Source organism: Lacerta agilis, chromosome 1, assembly GCF_009819535.1.
Source record: "Lacerta agilis isolate rLacAgi1 chromosome 1, rLacAgi1.pri, whole genome shotgun sequence".
Classification (NCBI taxonomy): Eukaryota; Metazoa; Chordata; class Lepidosauria; order Squamata; family Lacertidae; genus Lacerta; species Lacerta agilis.
The window spans coordinates 94,693,806-94,717,455 of record NC_046312.1 but is presented as its reverse complement, the minus strand read 5'-3'; the positions used below and the strand labels follow the sequence as shown (position 1 = coordinate 94,717,455).

At 41.9% G+C, this 23,650-nt stretch overlaps 1 protein-coding gene across 2 annotated transcripts; it reads right to left on the bottom strand.

The window, feature by feature from the left end:
• Positions 1-137: 137 nt before the first annotated feature.
• UBXN4 (UBX domain protein 4) lies at positions 138-23,650 on the bottom strand. 2 transcript variants are annotated; one of them, XM_033164016.1, is made up of 13 exons: positions 23,476-23,650; positions 15,300-15,423; positions 14,487-14,515; positions 10,020-10,138; positions 6,890-7,028; positions 6,053-6,140; positions 4,944-4,998; positions 3,960-4,124; positions 3,093-3,220; positions 2,602-2,704; positions 1,784-1,915; positions 1,438-1,643; positions 138-727 (listed from the first exon to the last, which is right to left on the bottom strand). In XM_033164016.1, the coding sequence occupies exons 1-13, from the start codon at positions 23,555-23,557 to the stop codon at positions 589-591; spliced, it is 1,509 nt and encodes a 502-aa protein (XP_033019907.1). In that variant the 5' UTR covers positions 23,558-23,650; the 3' UTR covers positions 138-588. The 2 variants fall into 2 exon arrangements, with proteins under 2 accessions (XP_033019907.1, XP_033019917.1); XM_033164026.1 differs by having other exon boundaries at positions 15,300-15,402; positions 23,476-23,649.

Sequence of the window (23,650 nt, the reverse complement as noted above, 5' to 3'; positions counted from 1 at the left end):
CTTGACTTGTTATGTGCACTTCACCCTGGGAATAAGGGGTGGGGACAATTTTAAAATAAATGAACAAGTTGATAACTTATTGCAAAGTGTCAAGTTTGTATCAGATAACTTCTAAATAAGGAACATACAGACAACTACTTTTTTTGAAAACCTTTATTGAATGCTCTGAGATTAAAAACTACCAGTATAGTCTTGTAGTTGCAGAAGCACTAAAGGAAAAAATAAGTTATCCAATTTGCAAGGTATTATGCTTCTGCTAGTCAGACTCTCTTGTTTTAATCTGGGCTTCTGATTTGTTCCAAGATTTATATAGATTAAAAAGTGCCTTCAGATGACAACAGAGCTAGTAAGTATGAAATTCTGAAAGCTGATGGAAGATGGGGGATTTTTTTTACATTCTTTGAGCTTTTGGCAGTAGTTACAGTTGCGGTATCCAGCTACACAATTAACACCTTATTCCATGTGCTATGACAGGAATATGGCATAATGCAGGCAGCATACTCGTACAAGCCCACTTGTGCAGCAGAAGGATTAAACTAAATCAAAGGGAAAAATCAATGATTACTATGCACAGTTTACTCATAAAAACTACATCTGTTGGGTTGAATTTCCGTTCCAAGTATTGTTATCGTCTTCTCCATCATCCTGAGTTCTCAGTCTATAGATTTTGCCTTCTTTTTTGAATTCTTCACCCCGCTTTTCCAATACTCGTTTCCTGACTGCTTGTCTAAATAATGAAGAAATGCAGTTTGAGATTAAATCCCTACAGTGGCAATGTTTTCTAGACATCAGAAGGTACCATTCATTCAGCTCCTGATTCAATTCTAGCACCCCTCCACCCTTCTAACGTATGCTTTGTACAGGAGAAGTAACTGGAAAATTTGATTCAGTTCACATTAATACCCCTTTCAAAATGCACCCTAAAGTGGATTCAGCTGAAGAACAGAGGGAATGTCACCTATGAATGACCATAGTGCACTGACAAGTTTGTTGCTGGCTGCTGGCTATCACTTCCTGGTTCATGGTGATCTCAATTTGGCACATTCACAAAATGTAATCTTAAATGCTCCTGGATGCATTTCAGAGGCTCTCTTTCTGGCAGCAGCTGGCATAGAAATACAAACTGCTGTTTCAGAAAGAAACCCTACCAAGCGAAGATGGCGAGGGAGCTTGCAACACATGGTGTATTCTTATTGCTTACTCCTACACTGCTATTTGTAATCGCCCATCAAAAAGTAGATTTGGATTAGGACATGGTATCCTGTCCGTAGAAGGCAGTTTGAACCACTAGCATGTTAGTTATTCATGTAGAGTTTCTCTGTATCCCAGCCTAAACAAGGGAAAACTTTGCCTTTCTCCCAAGCCCTTGCTTCTACCAGAGGACTCCTGAGAAAAGGGAGTGAAAAACAATAATTTAAGAACACTTGTCAGTCCTACCTGCTTGATTCTGCAGTGTTCGATGCTGAAGGGTCTGAATGATCCTGCTGATGAGGTCTTGCAGTAGGCTGGGAAGGAGGAGGATTCGTAAACAGGAAGTTGCTAATAAACCGCCAAACAGCTATCAGTGGATAAAGGATAGTACCCAGGAGTCTCCAAAAATCTCCACTGGAAGACTGGACAACTGCTGTTGCTGGCCTTCCTGCCTGTTTGAAGATACAAAACAAACAGGACTGAAAACTCCCAAATACATGAGGTTATTCCAAGAAGTAATACTGAATGGTTGTGAAACTGTTCATGGCACAATTTGAATATGTCAATAATCTTTTCCATAAAGCACACTTACCGGCAACAATACTACTGAAGCACTTGGGGCAAGTTCCAGGTCCACTAATTTTTTCCCATAATCATCTTTGGTAAATTCCCTCCTGGGGAACATTGTCGCCAATGAGAAATTGCCATATGTGTTGCCAACTGCCTGTAGTAGAACAAAAAAAATTAAAAAAATAGAAATAAACAAAAATGGGAAGAACCTTTAACCATGAAATGCAGAGTTTCGTTATTTCAAAGGGGGAAAACAGCATTTTTAATTTACACATGGTATCTGTGCCCAACACCTGCTATTTTTGTCTTCTGAATACACATGACCCAAAAATCATACAAGAGGCATGCTAGTTGGGGCAAGTTTGAGGACACATGGAAGCATCCTATTTTGTGACCAGACCAAAACGAGTAGTGACATGTATACGGTTGTAAAACTTTAATCATTTAGTTTAACAAATATTCTCAGAACAGTTTACAATTGTTCAGATATTAGGGTAGTTAGCTTGTGTACAAGATGCATAATGGTGCACACACAGTCCCCATTTCTCAACTGCCCTTACCACAGTGGGAAACAAACTGAAGACCACCTCGCTTAGCTGCTTGTGGTTTGTAGTTGTGTTAATGCAACTGACCCACATTGTTTATGGTCAATGTTATGCACTAACAAGATCAATAACTGGCATCTTTAAAACCTTCCAAAGCATTGAGACAAAGGGCCAAAGCTGCCACCTGTTTCCCCCCCAAAACGTTCCATCTTTCTCTCAAAAACCATGAAGAGATTATGATAACTATACATACATGCTCTTCTTTAACTTAAAAATAAAACAAATCCTCATTTACCTGTGCAGCAAATTGTCTGGCTTCTTCCAATGGGGCATCGGAAGGAAAACTATTGGTAAGAGAGGATCCATCTGGAAGGCGAAACTGAATTCTTGCTATAGCACTAGGGAAAATATATCAGATTAAGAATGAATTTTAAGAACAGCTTCCATCACTTAAGTTCCTTTTAAATGCTTCACTCGTATACCAGGGGATATTACAGAGGCAGAGTTCAACAACTGCACTTATTTTTAAGTTACACCAAATTATTATTTGAAATCTCTTTAGCAGCAGTAGCACACTAAGAATATACAGAATACAGAAGAAACATGTTCTTGGCTGAGGGTTTATGGTTTTACAGAGAGAGCGCAAAGAAGGTTAATTGTATGGGCTGATAAAGGAGTGAGACAACAAAGCAAAAAAATGCATGGTGCTACAATGAATGAGGAAGGTGGTGTGTACAAGGTGAAGGGAATGGGAAGAGCTGGATGAAGGAATGAAAAAGAATTCACCTTCTTTCCCTCTGTGATGCTTCCTTCCTGGCTTCCATTTCAGCCTGCTTAGCTTGGAGAGCAGCAGCTTTTGCAGCTTCTGCTTCTTCCTTGGACCTTGCAAAACGAGCTGCTCTTTCAGCACGATCCTTCATAAGAGGACAAAGACATTCACTACATGTTACCATGGCCCAGTCAAGGCTATTTTAATCAATGCAGTCTCATGGAAAGAAATTACTACCAACCAACTTGTATGTGTTTAAGGACATAATTTGTTCTCATTTATTATATTCAGTGAACACTTATCCTTCACATGCCATCTTCATGCTAAACCATGCTTTACTGTGCCATGAACAAGCCTAGGTGAGTAAATCTTAGACTTGTCCTCTCCCTCCTCCCTGTGTGCAACTGGGAATAGGAGTTTGGAAGCCTTGCTTATCCATTGTGTTTGAACTGACAGACAATTGGTGGCTTCAGCAAGGTGTGCGATTGGCAGTGGCGGCCAGGCGGATAAGTGATTGTCAGCAATCCCCCCGTTTCCTTAATTTGGGGGTCCCAAAGAATAGGGGTCGTCTTATACACGGGGGCATTATACACAGGAAAATATGGTATATTGAAGGTCAATTTGCTAAGAATTTACATGTTTCCAAAAAGCTCACCTAATAAATAATGTATACTGTACTAAGATTTCTGTTATTTGAGTGATGCTCCATACTCAACACACAAAGGAGTATCAGCAAAATGAGTGAGAGTGAAATGCTGACCGGGGGGGGGGGGATAAGAAACAGGCGAGGGGGAAACGGACAGGAATAGAGTGGCTGACATCCTGAACAGAAAGCACTCCACTACCCAACACTGTTGAAGGCACCTTTGTAATGGATGACTTACCATTTGAATCTGCTGTCTGATGCGTTCCCTAGCAGCTCTGTCTTCAGCTTTTTCTCTGTTCCTTTCTTCCAATATTCGCTTTGTAAGTTCTTCTTCTTGTTTCCTTTTGTACTCCAACATATCTTTTCCACTTTTTCTTCTTTCTACTTCTTTCTTGATTTCCTTCTGAGTGAAAAGAGAATACACCTTTCCTAAGCTTTTAAAGTCTAAACCACTGAGCCTAGGGCTTGCTGATCAATGGGTGAGCTCCCGTTGTTCAGTCCCAGCTCCTGCCCACCTAGCAGTTCGAAAGCACGTCAAAAGTGCAAATAGATAAATAGGTACTGCTCCGGCGGGAAGGTAAATGGTGTTTCCGTGCGCTGCTCTGGCTCGCCAGAAGCGGCTTAGTCATGCTGGCCACATGACCCGGAAGCTGTCTGAGGACAAACGGCAGCTCCCTCTGCCTACAGAGTGAGATGAGCGCCACAACCCCTGAGTCGTCCGCGACTGGACCTAACGGTCAGGGGTAACTTTACCTAAGCTTTTAAATAAACACTATCATATAAATACACAAGTACAGTGGTACCTCGGGTTAAGAACTTAATTCATTCTGGAGGTCCGTTCATAACCTGAAACTGTTCTTAACCCAAGGTACCACTTTAGCTAATGGGGCCTCCTGCTGCCGCCACGCGATTTCTGTTCTCATCCTGAGGTGAAGTTCTTAACCCGAGGTACTATTTCTGGGTTTGCGGAGTCTGTAACCTGAAGTGTCTGTAACCCAAGGTACCACTGTAATTTAAAATTTTCCTGAAAATTTGTTTAATAGAAAATTCCCGGACATTATTCCAGCAAGCCTATCCCTAAATTTAATTAAATATTATTTTGGGGGGGTTATGTATTATTGATACTCATTTTTTATTATTTTATGTACAGTATTTATTTTTATTAAGCAGCTTATACGGTTTTTAAAATAAAAATAAAATGCAACATTATAAATTACACTACCTGTTCTTCCTCTTTCTTTTTCTCTTCTCTTCTTTCTTCAAGTTTTTTTGTCACTCTAAATTTAGAAGAATACAAACACAAGGTGAAACCTTATTTCTGTGTGAGGAAGTGCACATCAGTGTTATACATGACTCTGCCAAAAAACAAAACCACCCAAAACTGAAAGGCAGTATGTTATAATACAGCAATTCTGCTTTCCAACAGCAGTTCTATTACCATTACTAATTTTATATTTATTAAATTTCTATACTGCCCTTCATCCAAAAGCCACAGGGCAGTTTACAATATAAAAACACAAAAATGTGTATCATAATAACAAGCAAAAACAGTAACTCAGTATTATCATTTGTTAAATTTTCAGTTGCATAAAGTAGTTCCTTGCCTGCAGTGCCAAATAAATACACAGGCCTGGCGAATGACAGAAAAGGGGTAAGAACTTTGCCATGAAGATGCACAGACTAGAAAACTGTGCGTAAAAAAACAACACCTTCATTCTGTGCTGTTGTAAAGCTAGAGAAGGGTTGGGTGGCAGCAAATAACACAGCATGAAAGCCTGTCATAGACCCAGAAGATGTTCTGCCAAAGAACAGGTTTCAAAAGGTGTTTAAAAAGATCTGGACTGTTTCGATGGGTAATTTAAACTGCATTGTAGCTCTGCACTACAGTTGAAAAGTGCTATCCAGATGAAAGATCAGTATAATTTTGTCCTCCTGTGCTTTTCACATTCTCTTGAAATGGCTTCTTCTCACACTATCTGCCTTTTAAGTCTTGGCTTGATGATTTGGCCATTAAGTCAGACTCTAGAAATAATAAGTAATGATAAATGGTGGCAATCTCCTCTTGAATTGAAGCAGTCTGATAGATATGGATGACACAGTTATTACAGGCAGTCTTGTGCTTGCCACACAGTCCCATCTTTTCTCTCTCTGTGTATGTATTTGCATGTTGGAAAAACGAGTGAGTGTGCATGTATGTGTGTGGCTGGCTCTGACCATGGAAACTGCCAGGCAATCCTCAACTTGCTTTCCCACTGCTGCATGCAGCCCTCAGGGCTCAAGGTTGCCTAGCCCTGCTTTCTAGAATAACCAGAAAGTCTGCAAAAAACATACCTTTCTACTTTGGCCGTAAGGTCATCTGTAGTCTGCAATTCTCCCCTTCCGTCACTTTCCACATTTGTCTGGTCCAAATTTACTTCACCTTAAGTAATTTAGAAATAACAGGTAAGTGAAAAGAAGGAGATGGGAAAGGGGAAAGTATCAACATTTTTCCATCGTAAGCAATTGCTTTATGAACTCTTACAAAATATTGTTATCACGCCACTGAATATTAATGATCCAAACTAGCTCACTATTTAGAATCAAGAACACCCTCAACTGCTTCTGCACAAAGCTGATATTCTGAATACTTCAACTTTGGATCCAGGTTCTTCACAACAGTTAAGCAATTAACATAGTTTCAGATATCCTTTGCCTAATTAATGCACTGAATTGCTCATTCTCAGCAAGGCCAGTAGTGTACCTGACAGCACTACAACCTCCACTTCACCTGTCTCTGTACCACTCTTTCCTTGTGTTAGAATGAGCAAGGCATGGCTGGCCCTGTCCTGTTCTTGATGCAGCCCTGAAGAAACAACTGCAGATGAGAAAGAGAGTGGCAGGGACAAGCAGCAGTTAGGGAGGGGAATGAAAAAATACTTAAAAGGTAGTAGCATAATGAGGCACACACAAAAACGGTAATCACTTAAAGGAGGTCTTTCCCATCCTTTACTTTTGAAAGACTGAAGTATCTGAAGAAGTGTGCATGCACACGAAAGCTCATACCAGGAACAAACTCAGTTGGTCTCTAAGGTGCTACTAGAAAGAATTTTCGATTTTGTTTTGAAAGACTACCATTTTAACTCCATATGTAAATACTAATCTTGAATGTAGGGAGCTACACATACTTACCAGCTGAGGATACACTTAGCCTTTCAGGCTGTGCTTCAGCAAGCTCAGCTGTTTGGGACTGAGAGTCCTCTGTGATGCCATTTAAAGATGAGGAACACGGCACAGAACTTTCCATTGCTTCATTTTTTAACGTGTGCATCTAAGGAAGAAATAAGTGTAGATATCAGTAATGGCTGTAATTCCAGAACATTTGATTTTTAAGCCACTTTCTAAATCAAAGTGAAAACAACTGCTAGGCTTCAAAGTACAAAACTGATGCTCATGTATTTTTATTTTTTTTATAAGAATTTATTGGCATTTTTCTATAACAACATATACCCACACCCACACCTACAATTAAACAAATACAAAACAAATAAAACAAATACAAACAATGTCAAGTTTTCTTATTGCATCTTTCTAGAAAAAAAAAAAATTTCTATTTCCATATCTTGACTATTGACTTCCCCTGCCTTTTCACCTTCGAGTTTATATCCTTAATCTATTTTATAACCATTTCTCCTAAAAAAGAAAAAAGAAATTAAATTCAGTTGTATAATTACAATCAATTATATCTTCAACATTTTACTAAAAATACATCATCATAATAATACCTCGTCATAATTCTTCTTCATTTATTCTTATCGATTTCTTATCTTAATCTACATCTTGATCTCAATCCTCTTAATCCATAAACTTAATCCACTTAGATTCACTTTACTTATACTCCCCCTCACAGATCTTCACAACTCATTCGATCAAATCTATCTCTTCTATCCTTAAGATTGCTGCTAATAACATGATAACTTGAAATATCTCCTTTCATGTTCAAATAAAAAATATAACAGAAAATTGTTGACAGTATTCACCCTCCGATTTCAGTTTACCATATCAGGCTACCTTAAATTTTACTTAATGCTTCACCCCACACCCCCTCTGTCCATTATTCTTCTCCTGGTGGCTTCAGCACTAAACTTCCATGTAGCTTCCCTCTCCAAACGTCCACAGATCCAGGCACAGTCCAAATCTCTCCTTGCCACGAGATCAGAGGTATCCATCTCATCATCTCTCAGCTTCTTCGGTTCTTTGTAACATTTCTTTTCTTCTTGTAAATACCTTAATTCTCTGTCCCTGGCCCCCGAGCTCACACCTCGGGGACTGGATATAAGAAATCTTGACGTCGCCTTGGGGCTGCCACCCCCAGAAAGCGAATTTCTTCTCCGAAGTAGCTCACTCATTTCTCTCCAACTTTGCATCAACCCTCTCAGCTCCTTGGCAAGGCATTCTTCCAAAATGTCAAAAGTTTTAAAAGCCTCCTCTGTGGGCAATTGGTTCCATTTCAGACCCCCACACAAGACTTTGACTTTTCTACAAAGCAGTTCCACCTTCAAGGCAGTGAGTCTCTGTTCATCCGTTAGTCCAGAGTTCAATACCAGTTCAAGGACGAAACCCAACATACTGGCAGAGGAGGAGGAAGTGGGTGTCGTATTTCTACTCCCCTCTTTGTTCGTCGCCATTTTCCTGAGCTGGAGCGCAAATACCGCAACTTTAAATGGAGATATTTTCCTCTAGTTAACTTCCCGAAAGAAAAGTTTGCCAGTCTCATGTGTCGATTTTAAATACATTGTAACCAGTTCTGTAGCAGTAATCACTCAAATTGGTTAGATTCTTGAGCTCGAAGGGAGGGAGGCAGGCTGCCCTTCTCCTTCCCCCCGGATCGTCCCAAAAGCACGATTTCTACTCAAATTCTTTACTCACGACCACCGGGTTCCTTTAGCTCCATTCTTCACAGGTAGAACTTAGACGCTCACCGCGGGCTCTGTCGCCGCATTTGCATCCCGGTTGGGGCATGTCCCCGAAGCCCGGCTCCGGTTGTCCCTTCACCCCCACTCCCCCTTTACAGGGGGAGCGAGGGAAGGGTTCGGAGCCTCCGCGGGCGCTGCCGGGGAGCCCAGGGTGCGGGACGCTCTTCCCGCACCCCAACCGGAGCCCCGCTTTGCGGTAGCGGGGCTCCTGACCCCCGGGATGGACAGGGCGCTTCGGACCCGAAGCAGCCCTCGACCACCCGGCGATTGCGTCGCCGCCGGAAGTCACAAAACTGATGCTCATGTAGCCTATTCTACAAATAGTAAGCTTAAGAGTGCAATTTGTATGATACTAATACATGGTGATAGGAGCAGAACCATGGCTGTATGGCTGTCAAAGGCCCTGTTTGACTGAAGGAAGAAAAAGCAACTATTATTTTATGGATGACTTCACTTTCAAGAGTAGTGTGTAACTAAAGATCTTCTGAAATGAGTACAATAACCCTTCTACTGGCATATAGCAGAGGGAGAAGGAAGCAAAATAGGTTATAGATTACTATTTCTTAATGTGAGAACAAGTCGTTTTGTTTGCACTGTTTTTCTCTGATGTTTTATATCTCCTGAAAATTGGTGTGTAGCACAGCTCTGTCCACAAACTAATATCACAGGGGTTGATAAGGAAAGATACAACATTTAGAAAAAGATGCTTGAACAGCACATGCCCTGGTACACACTTAAGAGGCAGCTAGGATTAAATAAAAAGCTTGGGTCGCCACCTGGCCTAATCTTACAGAAAACTTAATCCAGATTACCAGTTTGTCAGTTTACAGTAAAATAATCATCATAAAAGTGCCAGTGGGAGGTGTGAAGGGGACAATATTTCTATGCCATATCTCAAATGCGTGCATGTGCAGAAGCGCTCTACGCCACTGCACGCGCATGCACAGAAGTGGTCCCTCCAGTTGCGGAAGCCTTGGGATCTGACTAGAGCTCCGGAATGGATCCCATCCACAACTGGAGGTACCACTGTATAGCCTGATCTTAAAGGGGCAAGTGGGGGGAAATACATGACCTTGCTGCATTAAAAAAAGGGTGAGAAAAATGTCTTGTAGAAAAAGTCATTATTGCTCTATTAGTACATTTCCAACTTGGTACATAAAACTGGATTAATTTAGCATAACCACAGTATGATTAAATATTCTTTCAGCAAGCAAGAACATATAGAATTCACAATTCTATAGGCATACTGACACAGTGACCTTTTCTGCCTGTAATCCGTTCAACAGGAACGAGCTTTTAAACATTTACTTCACTGCTGAAAAACCAGGTCAGTCACTATTTCTTACCTGCTTGACTTTATGAATTCTTGTAACAAGTTCCTCTGCAGAAACGCTGCCAGCAATCACTTCCAACGGGACTCCATTGTCTCCTATAAAGAAACTGGATGGAACACACACTACAGGATCTATGCAGCAATAGTAAAGGACAACATCTCAATTGTAAGGAAGGCAAAAGTAAATTGGAAAAGCAACATAAATGCAAATGATTATAAGTTATTGCAAACAGCTGAGCAAAGCATATAGGATGATATTGAACTAGTGCCCCTCAGTGAAATGGGGGAGACAATTTTTGGCAGTTTCCCCTTTTCAAATATTGGGGTCTTCTGCAGCCAATTAGGGGTGTGTAGGGCTAGAGCACTGTTTTTCAACCACTGTTCTGCGGCACAGATGTTGCCTGGTGTGCCGTGGGAAAAATTGAAAAATTCAAGAGAATTACTTTATATATAGTCAATATAGGCACAGAGTTAAATTTTTTAACATTTTCTAATGGTGGTGTGCCTCGTGATTTTTTTCATGAAACAAATGTGCCTTTGCCCAAAAAAGGTTGAAAAACACTGGGCTAGAGGAGTAAGAGGAATAACTGAAAAGTGCCTGCCTTCCTGGATCTGCGGACAGTACCTTTTATCAGTGATGGGACACCAACTGGATGCCACCTACAGCAAACTGATGCTACCAGTACAGAAATATCTGAATTTCCCATGGAAAATTTAAGTGATACCAAGCCCATCACAGACATCCTGGAGAAGCTCACACCCTTGAGCCAGACATCCTGGAGAGTGAAGTCAAATGGGCCTTAGAAAGCCTTGCTAACAACAAGGCCAGTGGAAGTGATGATATTCCAGCTGAACTATTTAAAATCCTAAAAGATGATGCTGTTAAGGTGCTACACTCAATATGCCAACAAGTTTGGAAAACTCAGCAGTGGCCAGAGGATTGGAGAAGATCAGTTTACATCCCAATCCCAAAGAAGGGCAGTGCCAAAGAATGCTCTAACTACCGCACAATTGCACTCATTTCACACTCTAGCAAGGTTATGCTTAAAATTCTACAAGGCAGGCTTAAGCAGTACGTGGACCGAGAACTCCCAGAAGTGCAAGCTGGATTTCGAAGGGGCAGAGGAACCAGAGACCAAATTGCAAACATGCGCTGGATTATGGAGAAAGCTAGAGAGTTCCAGAAAAACATCTACTTCTGCTTCATTGACTACGCAAAAGCATTTGACTGTGTCGACCACAGCAAACTATGGAAAGTTCTTAAAGAAATGGGAGTGCCGGATCACCTCATCTGTCTCCTGAGAAATCTCTATTTGGGACAAGAAGCTACAGTTAGAACTGGATATGGAATAACTGATTGGTTCAAAATTGGGAAAGGAGTACGACAAGGCTGTATATTGTCTCCCTGCTTATTTAACTTATATGCAGAATTCATCATGCGAAAGGCTGGGCTGGATGAATCCCAAATCGGAATTAAGATTGCCGGAAAAAATATCAACAACCTCAGATATGCTGATGATACAACCTTGATGGCAGAAAGTGAGGAGGAATTAAAGAACCTTTTAATGAGGGTGAAAGAGGAGAGCGCAAAATATGGTCTGAAGCTCAACATCAAAAAAACTAAGATCATGGCCACTGGTCCCATCACCTCCTGGCAAATAGAAGGGGAAGAAATGGAGGCAGTGAGAGATTTCACTTTCTTGGGTTCCATGATCACTGCAGATGGTGACAGCAGTCACGAAATTAGAAGACGCCTGCTTCTTGGGAGAAAAGCAATGACAAACCTAGACAGCATCTTAAAAAGCAAAGACATCACCTTGCCAACAAAGGTCCGTATAGTTAAAGCTATGGTTTTCCCAGTAGTAATGTACGGAAGTGAGAGCTGGACCATGAAGAAGGCTGATCGCCGAAGAATTGATGCTTTTGAATTATGGTGCTGGAGGAGACTCTTGAGAGTCCCATGGATTGCAAGAAGATCAAACCTATCCATTCTCAAGGAAATCGGCCCTGAGTGCTCACTAGAAGGACAGATCCTGAAGTTGAGGCTCCAGTACTTTGGCCACCTCATGAGAAGAGAAGACTCCCTGGAAAAGACCCTGATGTTGGGAAAGATGGAGGGCACAAGGAGAAGGGGACGACAAAGGATGAGATGGTTGGACAGTATTCTCGAAGCTACTAACATGAGTTTGGCCAAACTGCGGGAGGCAGTGAATGATAGGCGTGCCTGGCGTGCTCTGGTCCATGGGGTCACGAAGAGTCGGACACGACTGAACGACTGAACAACAACAACAAAGCCCATCACTTTTCTGCTGCCTCACCCCTCTTCTCACAGCTCTAAAGAAATGTGTCAGATTATCATGGAGATGGTCCGCACAAAAATCTTTTGAATGAAAACTGAACACAAATTAGAACGATCACTTCTAACCTCAAAGCATACACCTCTCTTTTTTTGGCATCTTCTGTGAGCCACATCTTGAGATTCAATTAAATCACATGGGCGGTGGTTCATGGTAAAATATTGCTTTGGTTCTACCCTGATGGATTAGCAAAGATTCATTCAGACCAGCTTAGCTTTCCTAACAGCAGCCAGTCAAATCACTCTGGCAAGCTCATAAGCAGGACCATGAAGAAAACGGCTTTCCCCGTGATTTGTCTCTGTCATTGGTACTCGGAAGTAAATTGCCTCTGTGCACCAAGGTTGGTAGTAGATGCTATTCTACATGTCTTAGTCTAATCCTTTTGGCATCAACTAACATTCCACACACATAACATGTTTTGGTAGTTGTCAGGGATTTGCCTTCTCGCGAGGAGAGCCCAGACAGAGGTCCTACTCGTGAGAAGAGCCAGGGCAGGAGTACTCCTCACGAGGAGAGAGGGGAAAGAGATCCTCCAAGGGGGAAGGATCGGGAAAGGGAACTTCCTCGAGAGGTCTTGCTTAGGTACAGGGATCCCCAGCCACTGCTGTCATCTGACTCCTCTCAAAGCCCGTCGCCAGAGCTCTCTCCCACGGAAGAGGAGGAGGAGCAGACTGTCAGGGATGCAAGGGAGAGACCTAGCACCACCAGCCAGACACGATCGGAGGGAGATTTGCAGCTTCCGGCACAGGCACAGCGTCAGGGGGCTAGGAGACCCAGAAGACATCATTTCAGGGTGCCGAGGCTTTGGTGCTGGGCAGGAAACCGGAGAGGAGCACTTCCGGATTCTGCAAGTGACTGAGCAGTCATGTTTTTAGCTAGCTCTGCACTGTAAATAAGTATGCACAATAAAGTAACAGTAGTGAAGCTCAAAAGTCAATAGCATGGTGGGCTTTTATTTGTTTTTCATTACTCCTAAATTTACTGCAAATCAACTTGCTGTAAATAAAAACTGAAGAACTATCTTCAAGGTCACACTTTTTTTCTGAAATGGTCTCATGCCAGATGGTTATTCAGTAAACCTTAGCCAAGTAGCAAACCACCCCAATCATGGTGCTGTTTCATGCAACCTGTTTTCTTCATGGAACAGCACCCTCAAAGTCCCAGTTTTTATGTACCGTATTTTTCGCTCCACAAGACACACCTGAGCATAAGACGCACCTAGTTTTTTGAGGAGGAAAGGGGGAAAGCCCCCCCTTTTGAGGATCTGTTCAAAGTTGTGCATCTTCTTTTGGAAGAAGAAAAGCCCCATTTGCAAAAGGATCAGCTCAAAGCCCTTTCTACAGTTTCCAGACAGATAATCTAATCAGCCAGTCACATGTCGCTGGGGAAACCAACAGCCTCCTCTGCAGAAAGGGAGCCAGCGACCTTATCTCTCTCCCCAATCTCTTGCTGATCAGCTGTAAAGCGGCAGCCTTTTAACATCCCCTTCTCTCTTTGTAAAAGAAAAAGCTCAATCTTCTTTTGGTCCCTGGGCAATTCAGCTCCAGGGACCATGCATTCGCTCCATAAGTCGCACAGACATTTCCCCTTACTTTTTAGGAGGAAAAAAGTGTGTCTTATGGAGCGAAAAATACGGTATACACCATATCACTATATAAACAATTAAGAAAAGCACAGGATGAAAAACCAGAGATAAACCCCCAGTGAGGAGAGCCAGAAATGACTATGGTTTTGATGCCTCTCTATTGAGAACAGTAATACTAAATTATTATCTATTATTATATCTATTATTATTATTATTATTATTATTATTATTATTAATAATAATATTAGGAAGTGGAGGCGAGATATACAAGGGGTGTTTTACTTTCACATACTTAGGCTTAGTAACCAGTTACAGTAACCAGGAAACTGCCAAAGGCTTCAGGAAAAGGTGGGTTTAGATGGGAGTAAGAAAGGTGGCATCACACAGGTATTCTGGAAGGAAGTTCTGAAGCAGTAAAGGAGAACAGACAGAATCTCCTGAGGGAGGGGATCCTGTAGTTTACATCATACAATAATGAAGCCCATAAATGAACATGAGTGTGAAATGATTCAATTTATTGTATTTTGTTGAAGGATACAGATTTGGGAGAACTGCAGGCAGGCTTCACTGTGTAAAAAAAAAGTATCAAGTTTAGAAATCACACTAATAATATTAAATGTCATAAAATAATCAGTTACATTGTTATTGTATATCTGACTGTTTAAAAGCCTTGTAGGATCACAACAAATTAATTTTTATTTCTCTGAAACACTACACTGAAATTAGCTCATATAAAACAGTATGCAGCTTATACAATGGCTCAGTTCATATGTAATATTATACTAAACCATGGCTTAGCACTAATTATGGGCTCCAAGAAAGGAGACCATGGCTGCTTTGTTCCTTCTCCAGTCCTGTGAGTTAAGCCAGGTATAGGCACTCAATCCTCCAGATGTTTTGAGACTAAAATTCCCATCATCCCTGACCACTGGTCCTGTTAGCTAGGGATCATGGGAGTTGTAGTCCCAAAACATCTGGAGGGCCGAGTTTGCCTCTGCCTAAATTAAGCCATGGTTTGGCTTAGGTGTCATCTGAACATGGGCTCATGGTTTGTCTCCTCCAGAATTTAAAGTCCTCCTGAAAGTATTATGGCTTTTAATTTTCAGGGTGAAAAGTATCAGTTGGACCTTATTTTAATGGAGAATGGAGTAGCATAAATATAACGAGAATAAATTAAACTATTCAGTAAAATATATACTTTCTTAATGTCTAGTTGGATAACAATATTCCACACACATCATACCAATTGAATTCCCTTCCAAAATAACTACATATTAATTATACAGAGGTCTCTTTAAAAGTAAATTACTACTAACAACAAAAACAACAACAGTAAAAGAAGTTGCCAAACCTTTGGGTATCTATTTTAATAGCTACAAAGCCATCTGTTGCTGCCTCAGTCACTTTCTCATTCTCCCAGCTGGCAGCCATCTCTATGGACTGTTCATCGTCCCCTGTGAAAAACAAGAAGTCTTCTTCACAGATGCAAATATAGACTAATTACAGATTACAACATAATAGAAATGCAGTGTTTATAACTTTAGGGCAAGGATGATCACACAACTACAGTTGGGATAGACCCAAAGATAGTATAACTTACTTACCAGGTGCCAACAGCTCAACTTTAAAAAAAGACTCTAGACCCAAAAGTGTCACAAACAGACAGCAGGTGCAAGATATGCACAACCAGCAGCTCCAGATGACCCAAACAAGAAAGGCAAGTGACATATAATTATGTAAAGGGGGTGCAACATCAACATGCAGTGCTCCACAAAACAAGGGTCTCTCACAGTTTGGTGTTCATTTAAAACATTTTCAGATCACGCGATCAAAGGGACTGTGCTAGAAATATGACTAATTACATCAGTATGTGCAATAGATCAACTTGTATTTGCTATTTTATTAATTTACATATGAAAAATTTATAACTATTCTGTTTGCAACTGCTAACTCATTATGTTCCAGCAAATAAATCTTTCACCACTCTAAAAGGCAAATAGCTAGTATTTATTTTATAATCTGTCAATCCTATGATTTTTAAAGGACAACAAAGTGGCCAAACAATGCACCAGGTTCTAAAAAATTGTAATATTTTAGAAGCAATTTAATGGATAATTTCTGCCTTTGAAACACTTATTCATATAGCAATATAAAAGCATACATATTCATGTACAATTACTGTAAAAGCAAAGTAACAATTTTTAATAGAACAAAGCTATAACAACCCATATAGAAAGCCTGCTGACAATTTGCAATGTTCCCCCTAATGAAATTAGGCATGGAGCGTTCATTTATATTTTCATCTATGATCATTCACAATTTCAGCAACTGAAAGAGGGCAGAATTTGAAAGAGAATAATTATTGCCAGTTCAAAGAAGCAAGGGAACTATTAGCGGTTCTTCATAAGTGAAGTAATCAAATATAAGTTAAGTGGTCTGGAAGAGACTTCTATACCTTCATTCACCAAATATCTTAAATCTACAGTTGTACCTTGTGTTGCGTTCGCTGCGGGTTGTGAACGACACGGGTTACAAAAACGGCAAACCCGGAAGTGGGTTTCACCGCATGTGTGAAAGCTCCGCTTGGGTTGCAGACTTTTCAGGGTGCGAACGGCACCCTGGAACGGATCGTGTCCGCAACCCGAGGTACCACTGTAAATCCATTTGTTACTGATGTAATGTTTCTCTCTGAGATCCTAATGCGTCAGCCAAACTATATCCTAAAAGTTCAAGCTACCAATGTTATACATAGCAGTTCCTCCTACTTCCAGCAATATGATCTATGCATGAGATTACTCCTGTACTTCAGATACACACACACACACATATATATTAGCTTTCAGCCTGGGCTTTCCCTGGCCTATAAGATTAGACCCTATTTTTGTTTGTTTGAATTCCCTGAATTTGTGTTTTTATATATTTTACACAAATCTAGAGTGGATTCCCTAAGGCGGTTGGATGGCACTTTGTACGCCTCCTTCCAGCATCTCCTGCAGCTAAACTGGTGCCAAATGTATTGCTCTGCTTTCCTTTAGATCACATCAGCAAGGCCAAGAGGGGGGGTCTTGTCATCTGGGCAGCCCAGGTCCCCCATACACACTCCCAGGCTTGCGCCCTGGGGAGATCACTTTGGTGCTGCTAACACAGTGGTTTGAATTTACCCCTGGAGACGCACTCCATTGTCTCCCAAGACAGAGGGATGCCAACAACTTTACAGTAAAGTGTTTGAAGCAGCACCTGCATCTGGGTGAAACATTACTTAACTCTTGCTCTCTTCTATTTATAACTTAAGATACTATCAGTTTAAAAATGATAATTTTTGAGGGAAACCTTCTACTGTATTCACTTCAGGGCCCTTCTTACTTTATTTTCATGGTGGGGGTTCTTTCCTGCACTGTTTAGCCATTAACATACATGAGAAGTGGGGGATATGCAGGAAGAGCCCAAGCTTCCCAGTTTCCAGGAGAATTGATGAGTAGGTGCAGTGTGGACCCTTCCCATGGTGTCTGCTGTTTTTAACTTCTGTAGTTGAAGAAGCCAAACTGCGAGAGGCAGTGAAGGATAGGCGTGCCTGGCGTGCTCTGGTCCATGGGGTCACGAAGAGTCGGACACGACTGAACGACTGAACAACAACAAGTTGAAGAAGCAGGGTTTAAACTTTGAAAACTTATGATAGAAAGTGTGTCTGAATCCCTTATTCATACTTTTGATAGGAACACACTTCTCATTATGTTCCAAGAAGCTCTCCAAACTCAAGGACCAGAGTTTTCAGGAAAGAGTGCAAAACTGAATACAAATACATATAACAGAACAGAAGGGCAAAGATCATAGGTATGTGATCTGATTTAATACTGTTGTTAACCCACTTGCTTTCCATTTGAGTAGCATACTGTATCTCATCACTATTTAATACCTACAGAGCTTTACAACAGAAAAGTCCACCATATTTTCTGTGCATATACTGATACTTAGTACAGTAGTCTGAAAAAGGGAAGGTTACCGGTACATTTTTTTCCAAATGATCTTGTCAATAGGTTAACTTGTATAATTAAACTATGCTTAAGAACAACTCTGCAGTATTGACAGAGGCAGGCACACATAGAAAATAGCTGAGCTGAGCCAATTGCTAGCACAGCTATAATCTGTGTACTCCAGAATCACTTCCCTAGAGAGAGCATGGAAAGAAAAATAAAGAGCTCAAGTGTGCTGATTTCCCACAGGAATATTCATCATGTGATGTAAAATGCAGAGGACATGCAAGAAACATACCATGCACAAGCTGAGTACCGTTAATTTACAAAATGCTATATAACTGACTTTGCAAGCTGACAAATTTCAATGCTTTTAAGCAATCATTCCATTGTGCCACAATCAATTCTAGCAGTTCTGCACTCTTCTAGCTGTTAATGAGTTTTCATCAGTTTTATGATACTGTTTTTGCTTAAGACTGATGAATCAGGTTATAGTTAGGGGCTGTTTAGAGACCCATGGTGTTTTAAGGGTTAATGGAATCCCCAGTTAGAGTGACATACACCCTTGGGAGGCGGGACATTCCACTATTTAAAAGGAGGGAGCAGCCGTTAGGGTGGTTGATTGGGGGGTTGGAGTGTGGTGACTGAAGAAAGAGGGTGTGTGGAGACGATAGGTTTAGGTTAGGTTAGGAACATTAAAGATGTGTTTATGTTTATGTTGATGAAACAAAGAATATACACTGATAACAATCTAAGCTTATGAACCTATACTGCAACCGCTATGCTTTGTACTAAATAAAGATCTCTTGTTTTTGAGCCAAGTAGTCGTTCTTTTGGTCCAGCAGGTTATCTAAGCTCTTGAGGAGGGGAGTTCAGGAAAAGGGCAAAACTAATCTGAAAGAAGATAGTTTGTGTCTTAGAATTCCCTCAGGAGGGGCTAGTGGGCAAGAAACCTGGGTTTGCCACAAAGTTGCTAAGAGGGCTTAGTCAACTGGTATAGTGAGGGGATCTGATAAAGAGAGGCCCCAAACAATAGGCAAAAGAGAGGTTTAACCCCAAAGCCCAGAGCAGTGGAAATAACCGGCCACGTCCGCTGGACAGTGAAACCCCTGTTACTAAGAGATTCCCAGTTTATTAAATAAAGGGAAAGACAGTAATAGACGGACCTCAAAGGGACAGGTGGGGTGAGAGTTAATTTAACCCAGAACACCTGAGTAAAAACGTAACTCAGTAACAAGGGGAGAGTTTGAGGTGGAGGTTCGTCACACCTAACCATTCTAGTAATTTTCACTTCAAAGATAGCTGCAAAATTTCAGTATTTTAGCCCAGGGATGAGGGAAACTGCAGCCACAAAAAATATTGCTGGACTACAGCATCCCTGACCACTGGCTATGCTGCGTGGGCTGATTGTTTTAGCCCAGGGATGTCCAACCAGTAGACTGTGACCTATCGATAGATCCCCAACTGATCCTGGTAGATCACAGGATCCTTATCGTGTACAAAAAGTTACAGGTGGGAAGCTAAAAAACTGTGCAATCCTCCCACAAAAAGCTCAACAACTCTGGGCAATCCACCCACTCCATGCACGCTCCTCCTCCAATGACAATCACTGCTAGTTTTTTTATACTATGCCTTTTTCACCCTATCCAGTGTTGTGTTAAAATTTGGAAATACTTCATATCATTAAATTGACACAGATGACTTCAATTCTTTGAATTATTTACTATATTTATATCCCACCCTCTCTCTAAGCAGCTTTTTGTTGTATCCAAAAAAGCCAACTGTAGGCAGTAAGTCAAACAGTCACCATTTCCAGTTATGGACAATTTTCCAGAGCAGTAGAGCAACTTATATCGGTCTACCAATGACAATATACATACCATTACTATCTCTATTCAGAACAAAACTGGATGCCACACATTTCCAAATTCCTGAAAACCCAGTTACTAGAAACGTATTGGTAATACAGTGGTACCTCTTGATGCTCGCCGTGCGATTTGGCGCTTCTGTGCATGCCGTCATTTGACGCGTCTGCGCATGCGTGAACCACCAAACCTGGAAGTAACCCGTTCCAGTACTTCCGGGTTTGGCAGGTTCGTAACCCGTGACGAACGCAACACGCAGCATTCATAACATGAGGTACGACTGTAATTTTGCTGCGTAATATCCAGGAGCTGTCAACAATTGTTCCACAGATGCAGAATATTTCATTCTCTCCTGCTGCCTTGTCAATTAAGATACATCAAATACACTAAAACAGTGAGATTTCAAAATATGTGTGCATATCCTGAAGCTCCACCATTCTATGAAATGCAGGCCATCTCTGTATCAATTTTTAGTGCAACGTGAACGTGACTTTCACCACCTATCTCAAAGGGTGCACCCAGAATACTTTCTAATCCTGCGTCACAAGTGGAATGATTGCATGCTATAGTGCAAATGAGGAAAGGATATAGGGTTGCATGCAACTATATAGCTGCAAGCATGGAACAACTTTCGCAAGCACAATGGAACTCTGCCTCCCTTTTCTGCTCTAGGGTTTCTCCAATCCTCTAGATCAGATTTTGAGATGATATGAAGGGTGTGGAAATCATTCTGTGCATCCAATAGTTTAGTTGGATACAACTCTTAGTGCTCTTACAATAACTAAAAATAATGCTGGCTGCAGATTCTAGTGCATTCTATTTTAACATCTGTATATGGTACAATAAACAGTTTAACAATCTATTATTTTGGATTCTAGAATAACAATGGCATGTGCAGGCAGATATTTTACACACTATAATAGAAGAAAATTTTTTTTTTTATCAGAAGTGTCAAATATACTGGATGAAAAAAATCCTGGCATGGACAAATGTTACAAGTGAACACCTAACTGCCTATCTTAGCTAATTTAGCTTCCTGTATGCTTGTTAGTAGACCTGAGGATACAGTACTCTGTAAACTACTAATAAGCTCTCTAGTGTTACTTAACTAGCAGAAGTCTCCCAAATGATTGACACACTGGTCAGGATATTCTAAATTGAAGCACTTCCTTGTCCCTTTTATTTCAGTGGGAAATCTAAAAGTTCATGCACACTGACAATAAATCTGCAAGGCCTTAATAGTTCTCTGTAGTCTAGTTACTGCAAGCTTATATATTTTAAATATTATTACTATTCATGTGGGAATATTAAGAAAGCAGAACTGCATCCAGAATTCATAGCATACAGGTGAAAGGCAGAACAAATTAAGGCACATTCTGAGGCATCTGCATGATCAGATGCCAGATTTTTCCAGTTATGGTAAAACTACTTTCAGAACTTACAACTACACATATATTTAGGAGGGATGGGAGGAAATACAGGTAACAAGAGAAATTAGATACATAAAAGTATTTGTGGCAATTCAAAAAAAAAAGGTGACAGCAGGAACGTAAGTGGAAGTTTGCATAGCACAATAGCACAGGCAAAAGGATACTCTTTATAATTTGCCCTGAGTCTTAACAAAAAAGTGGTACCGGTAGTAGGGACATGGCAATGACTGTATCAAAGGTATTACAGGTCATTTTTTAGAAAATGTGAGGTAATTGTGGGAATGACAACCCATTATTGCCCTTCACTATCTTCCTGAGGCGGGTGGCGCTGTGGGTTAAACCACAGAGCCTAGGGCTTGCCGATCAGGTTGGCGGTTCGAATCCCCGCGACGGGGTGAGCTCCCATTGTTCGGTCCCTGCTCCTGCGAACCTAGCAGTTCAAAGCACATCAAAGTGCAAGTAGATAAATAGGTACCGCTCTGGCGGGAAGGTAAACGGCATTTCCGTGCACTGCTCTGGTTCGCCAGAAGCGGCTTAGTCATGCTGGCCACATGACCCGGAAGCTGTACGCTCGGCCAGTAAAGCGCCGCAACCCCAGAGTCGTCCACACGTGGACCTAATGGTCAGGGGTCCCTTTACCCTTTATCTTCCTGAAGACAGGTCTCCAGTTGAAGAATCATGACAAATATTTACATTGTGGGGAAGAAGTTATACCAGATTCTACAGAAAACCAGTTTAATGAAAGTATAGAGTGACAATAATCTCCAGCGTTTGATGCACTGGTGCAGCACCTCTAATTCCCATAGCCTTCATGCATTGGAGACAGGGCTTTTAAAGGTGGTGTCCTGGAAGAAATGTTATGGGACTTTCCCACAGGAACTTCTAGTTGTATGCTACTGCACCAAACCAAAATGTGATGACCTGAACCCAACATATTCAAACATGGATAAACTTTAAACCAATAAGTCCTCCCAGAAACTATATGCAGGATACATGGCACTAGCCAGTGTATGTCATAAAGCACAAATGGTGAAATTGTGGCCCTCCAGATGCTGTCAGGCTACAACTCCCACCACACCAACTTCCAACAACACAGAAAGTGTTACAGATACCCCTCTTCCAGGGTGTAAAAACACATGATGCAGCCAGCTTGCTGAAGCTAGGCATGTTTCAATTTGGGCAGTCCTTTCATACATGTACGCTGGCTTCGGTTCCATGAAGGAAGAAAGCAATGCACATTAAAAATTCCTTCTTATCCCACGCAATGAAGGCATTTTATTTTCTGCTCAGCATGACACAGCAAGCACTGCCCCCATACAGGTCACAAGACAGGAGAGAGCACCAAATCAGTGCCAAGCTCCAGGGCACACATATGGCTGCTATGGATACACTGGAATAAGAACAAGCAAGAAGCATTAGGCTGGCCATACAAGAAATAAAGCGGGGTGGGGGTGGGGGGAGAGAAGGAAGCACAAGACCTTACTGAAGGAAGCATATAGCCATGGCTTTTTTTACAACCACTGAACAAGGGAGGCCTGTTCTGTAACAAGCATTGGAAGGAAAGGAGCTAACTGTTATTACAGGACACAGGGATGTTTCCACTAAATCGCCAATCCCCTTCCACGCACCAGGACACCCATAACATAGAATTTGTAAGGTCAGAAGAGACCACAGGGGTCATCTAGTCCAACCCCCCGCAATGCAGGAATCTTTTGGCCCAACGTGGGGCTCGAAACCATGACCCTGGGATTAAGAGTCTTCACGCTCTGTCGACTGAGCTATTTGCACACGAGTGCCCTCACGTACGTGTGCTAAGTTTAGATATTTCCAGAGAAACGCGAGCGCTCCTCATAACAACAAAAACAACAACATTTTTTATTTATACCCTGCCCATCTTGCTGGATTTCCCCTCTTCGCCGCCGCCCCCCATCTTTAAAGAAGACACCCCCCCCCCTTTCGTTAAAGGGGGGAAACCAGCTGAACAGGCGAGCTCGGATGCTTCTAAGCAAAAGCCCCTCTCCTCTTCCCAAATTTGCTGGGCAGTCGCGAGGGCGGGGCGTCGGACCCAAAGGCCCGGCGGAGGGTAGGATGAGGCCCCTCCGTACGTTCAAGAGGCCTTTTCATAGGCGGGAGGAGCTCGCCTGAGGCTGGGCGGGGGGTGGGGAGGGAAAGAAGCCTACGAAGAGAGGCACGGAGGCAGCCGAAACCTCCCCTCCCGCCGCCCATCCTCACGTTAGGGAAACACGGGGGTGGGCCCGTACCTCTCACAAACACCACGAAGACGGCGCTGCGCTGTTTGGCGGCGGCAATGGCGGCCGGGATGGTGCCAGGGAACCACAGCATAATGGCGGCGGCGGCGGACCGTCGGGCCTGGGCTTATCATGCACAAGCGCTCGGCCCCGCTGCCTGCCTGCCCCTCCGCGGCCTCCCCAGCGG

Coding starts and splice junctions, on each gene's coding strand:
- UBXN4 (XM_033164016.1), bottom strand. CDS start 23,557: ATGCTGTGGTTCCCTGGCACCATCCCGGCCGCCATTGCCGCCGCCAAA. Junction 4,125..4,943: donor AAAAGAAAGAGGAAGAACAG/GTAGTGTAATTT, acceptor CTTTTCACTCAG/AAGGAAATCAAGAAAGAAGT. Junction 728..1,437: donor AACACTGCAGAATCAAGCAG/GTAGGACTGACA, acceptor TTCATTATTTAG/ACAAGCAGTCAGGAAACGAG.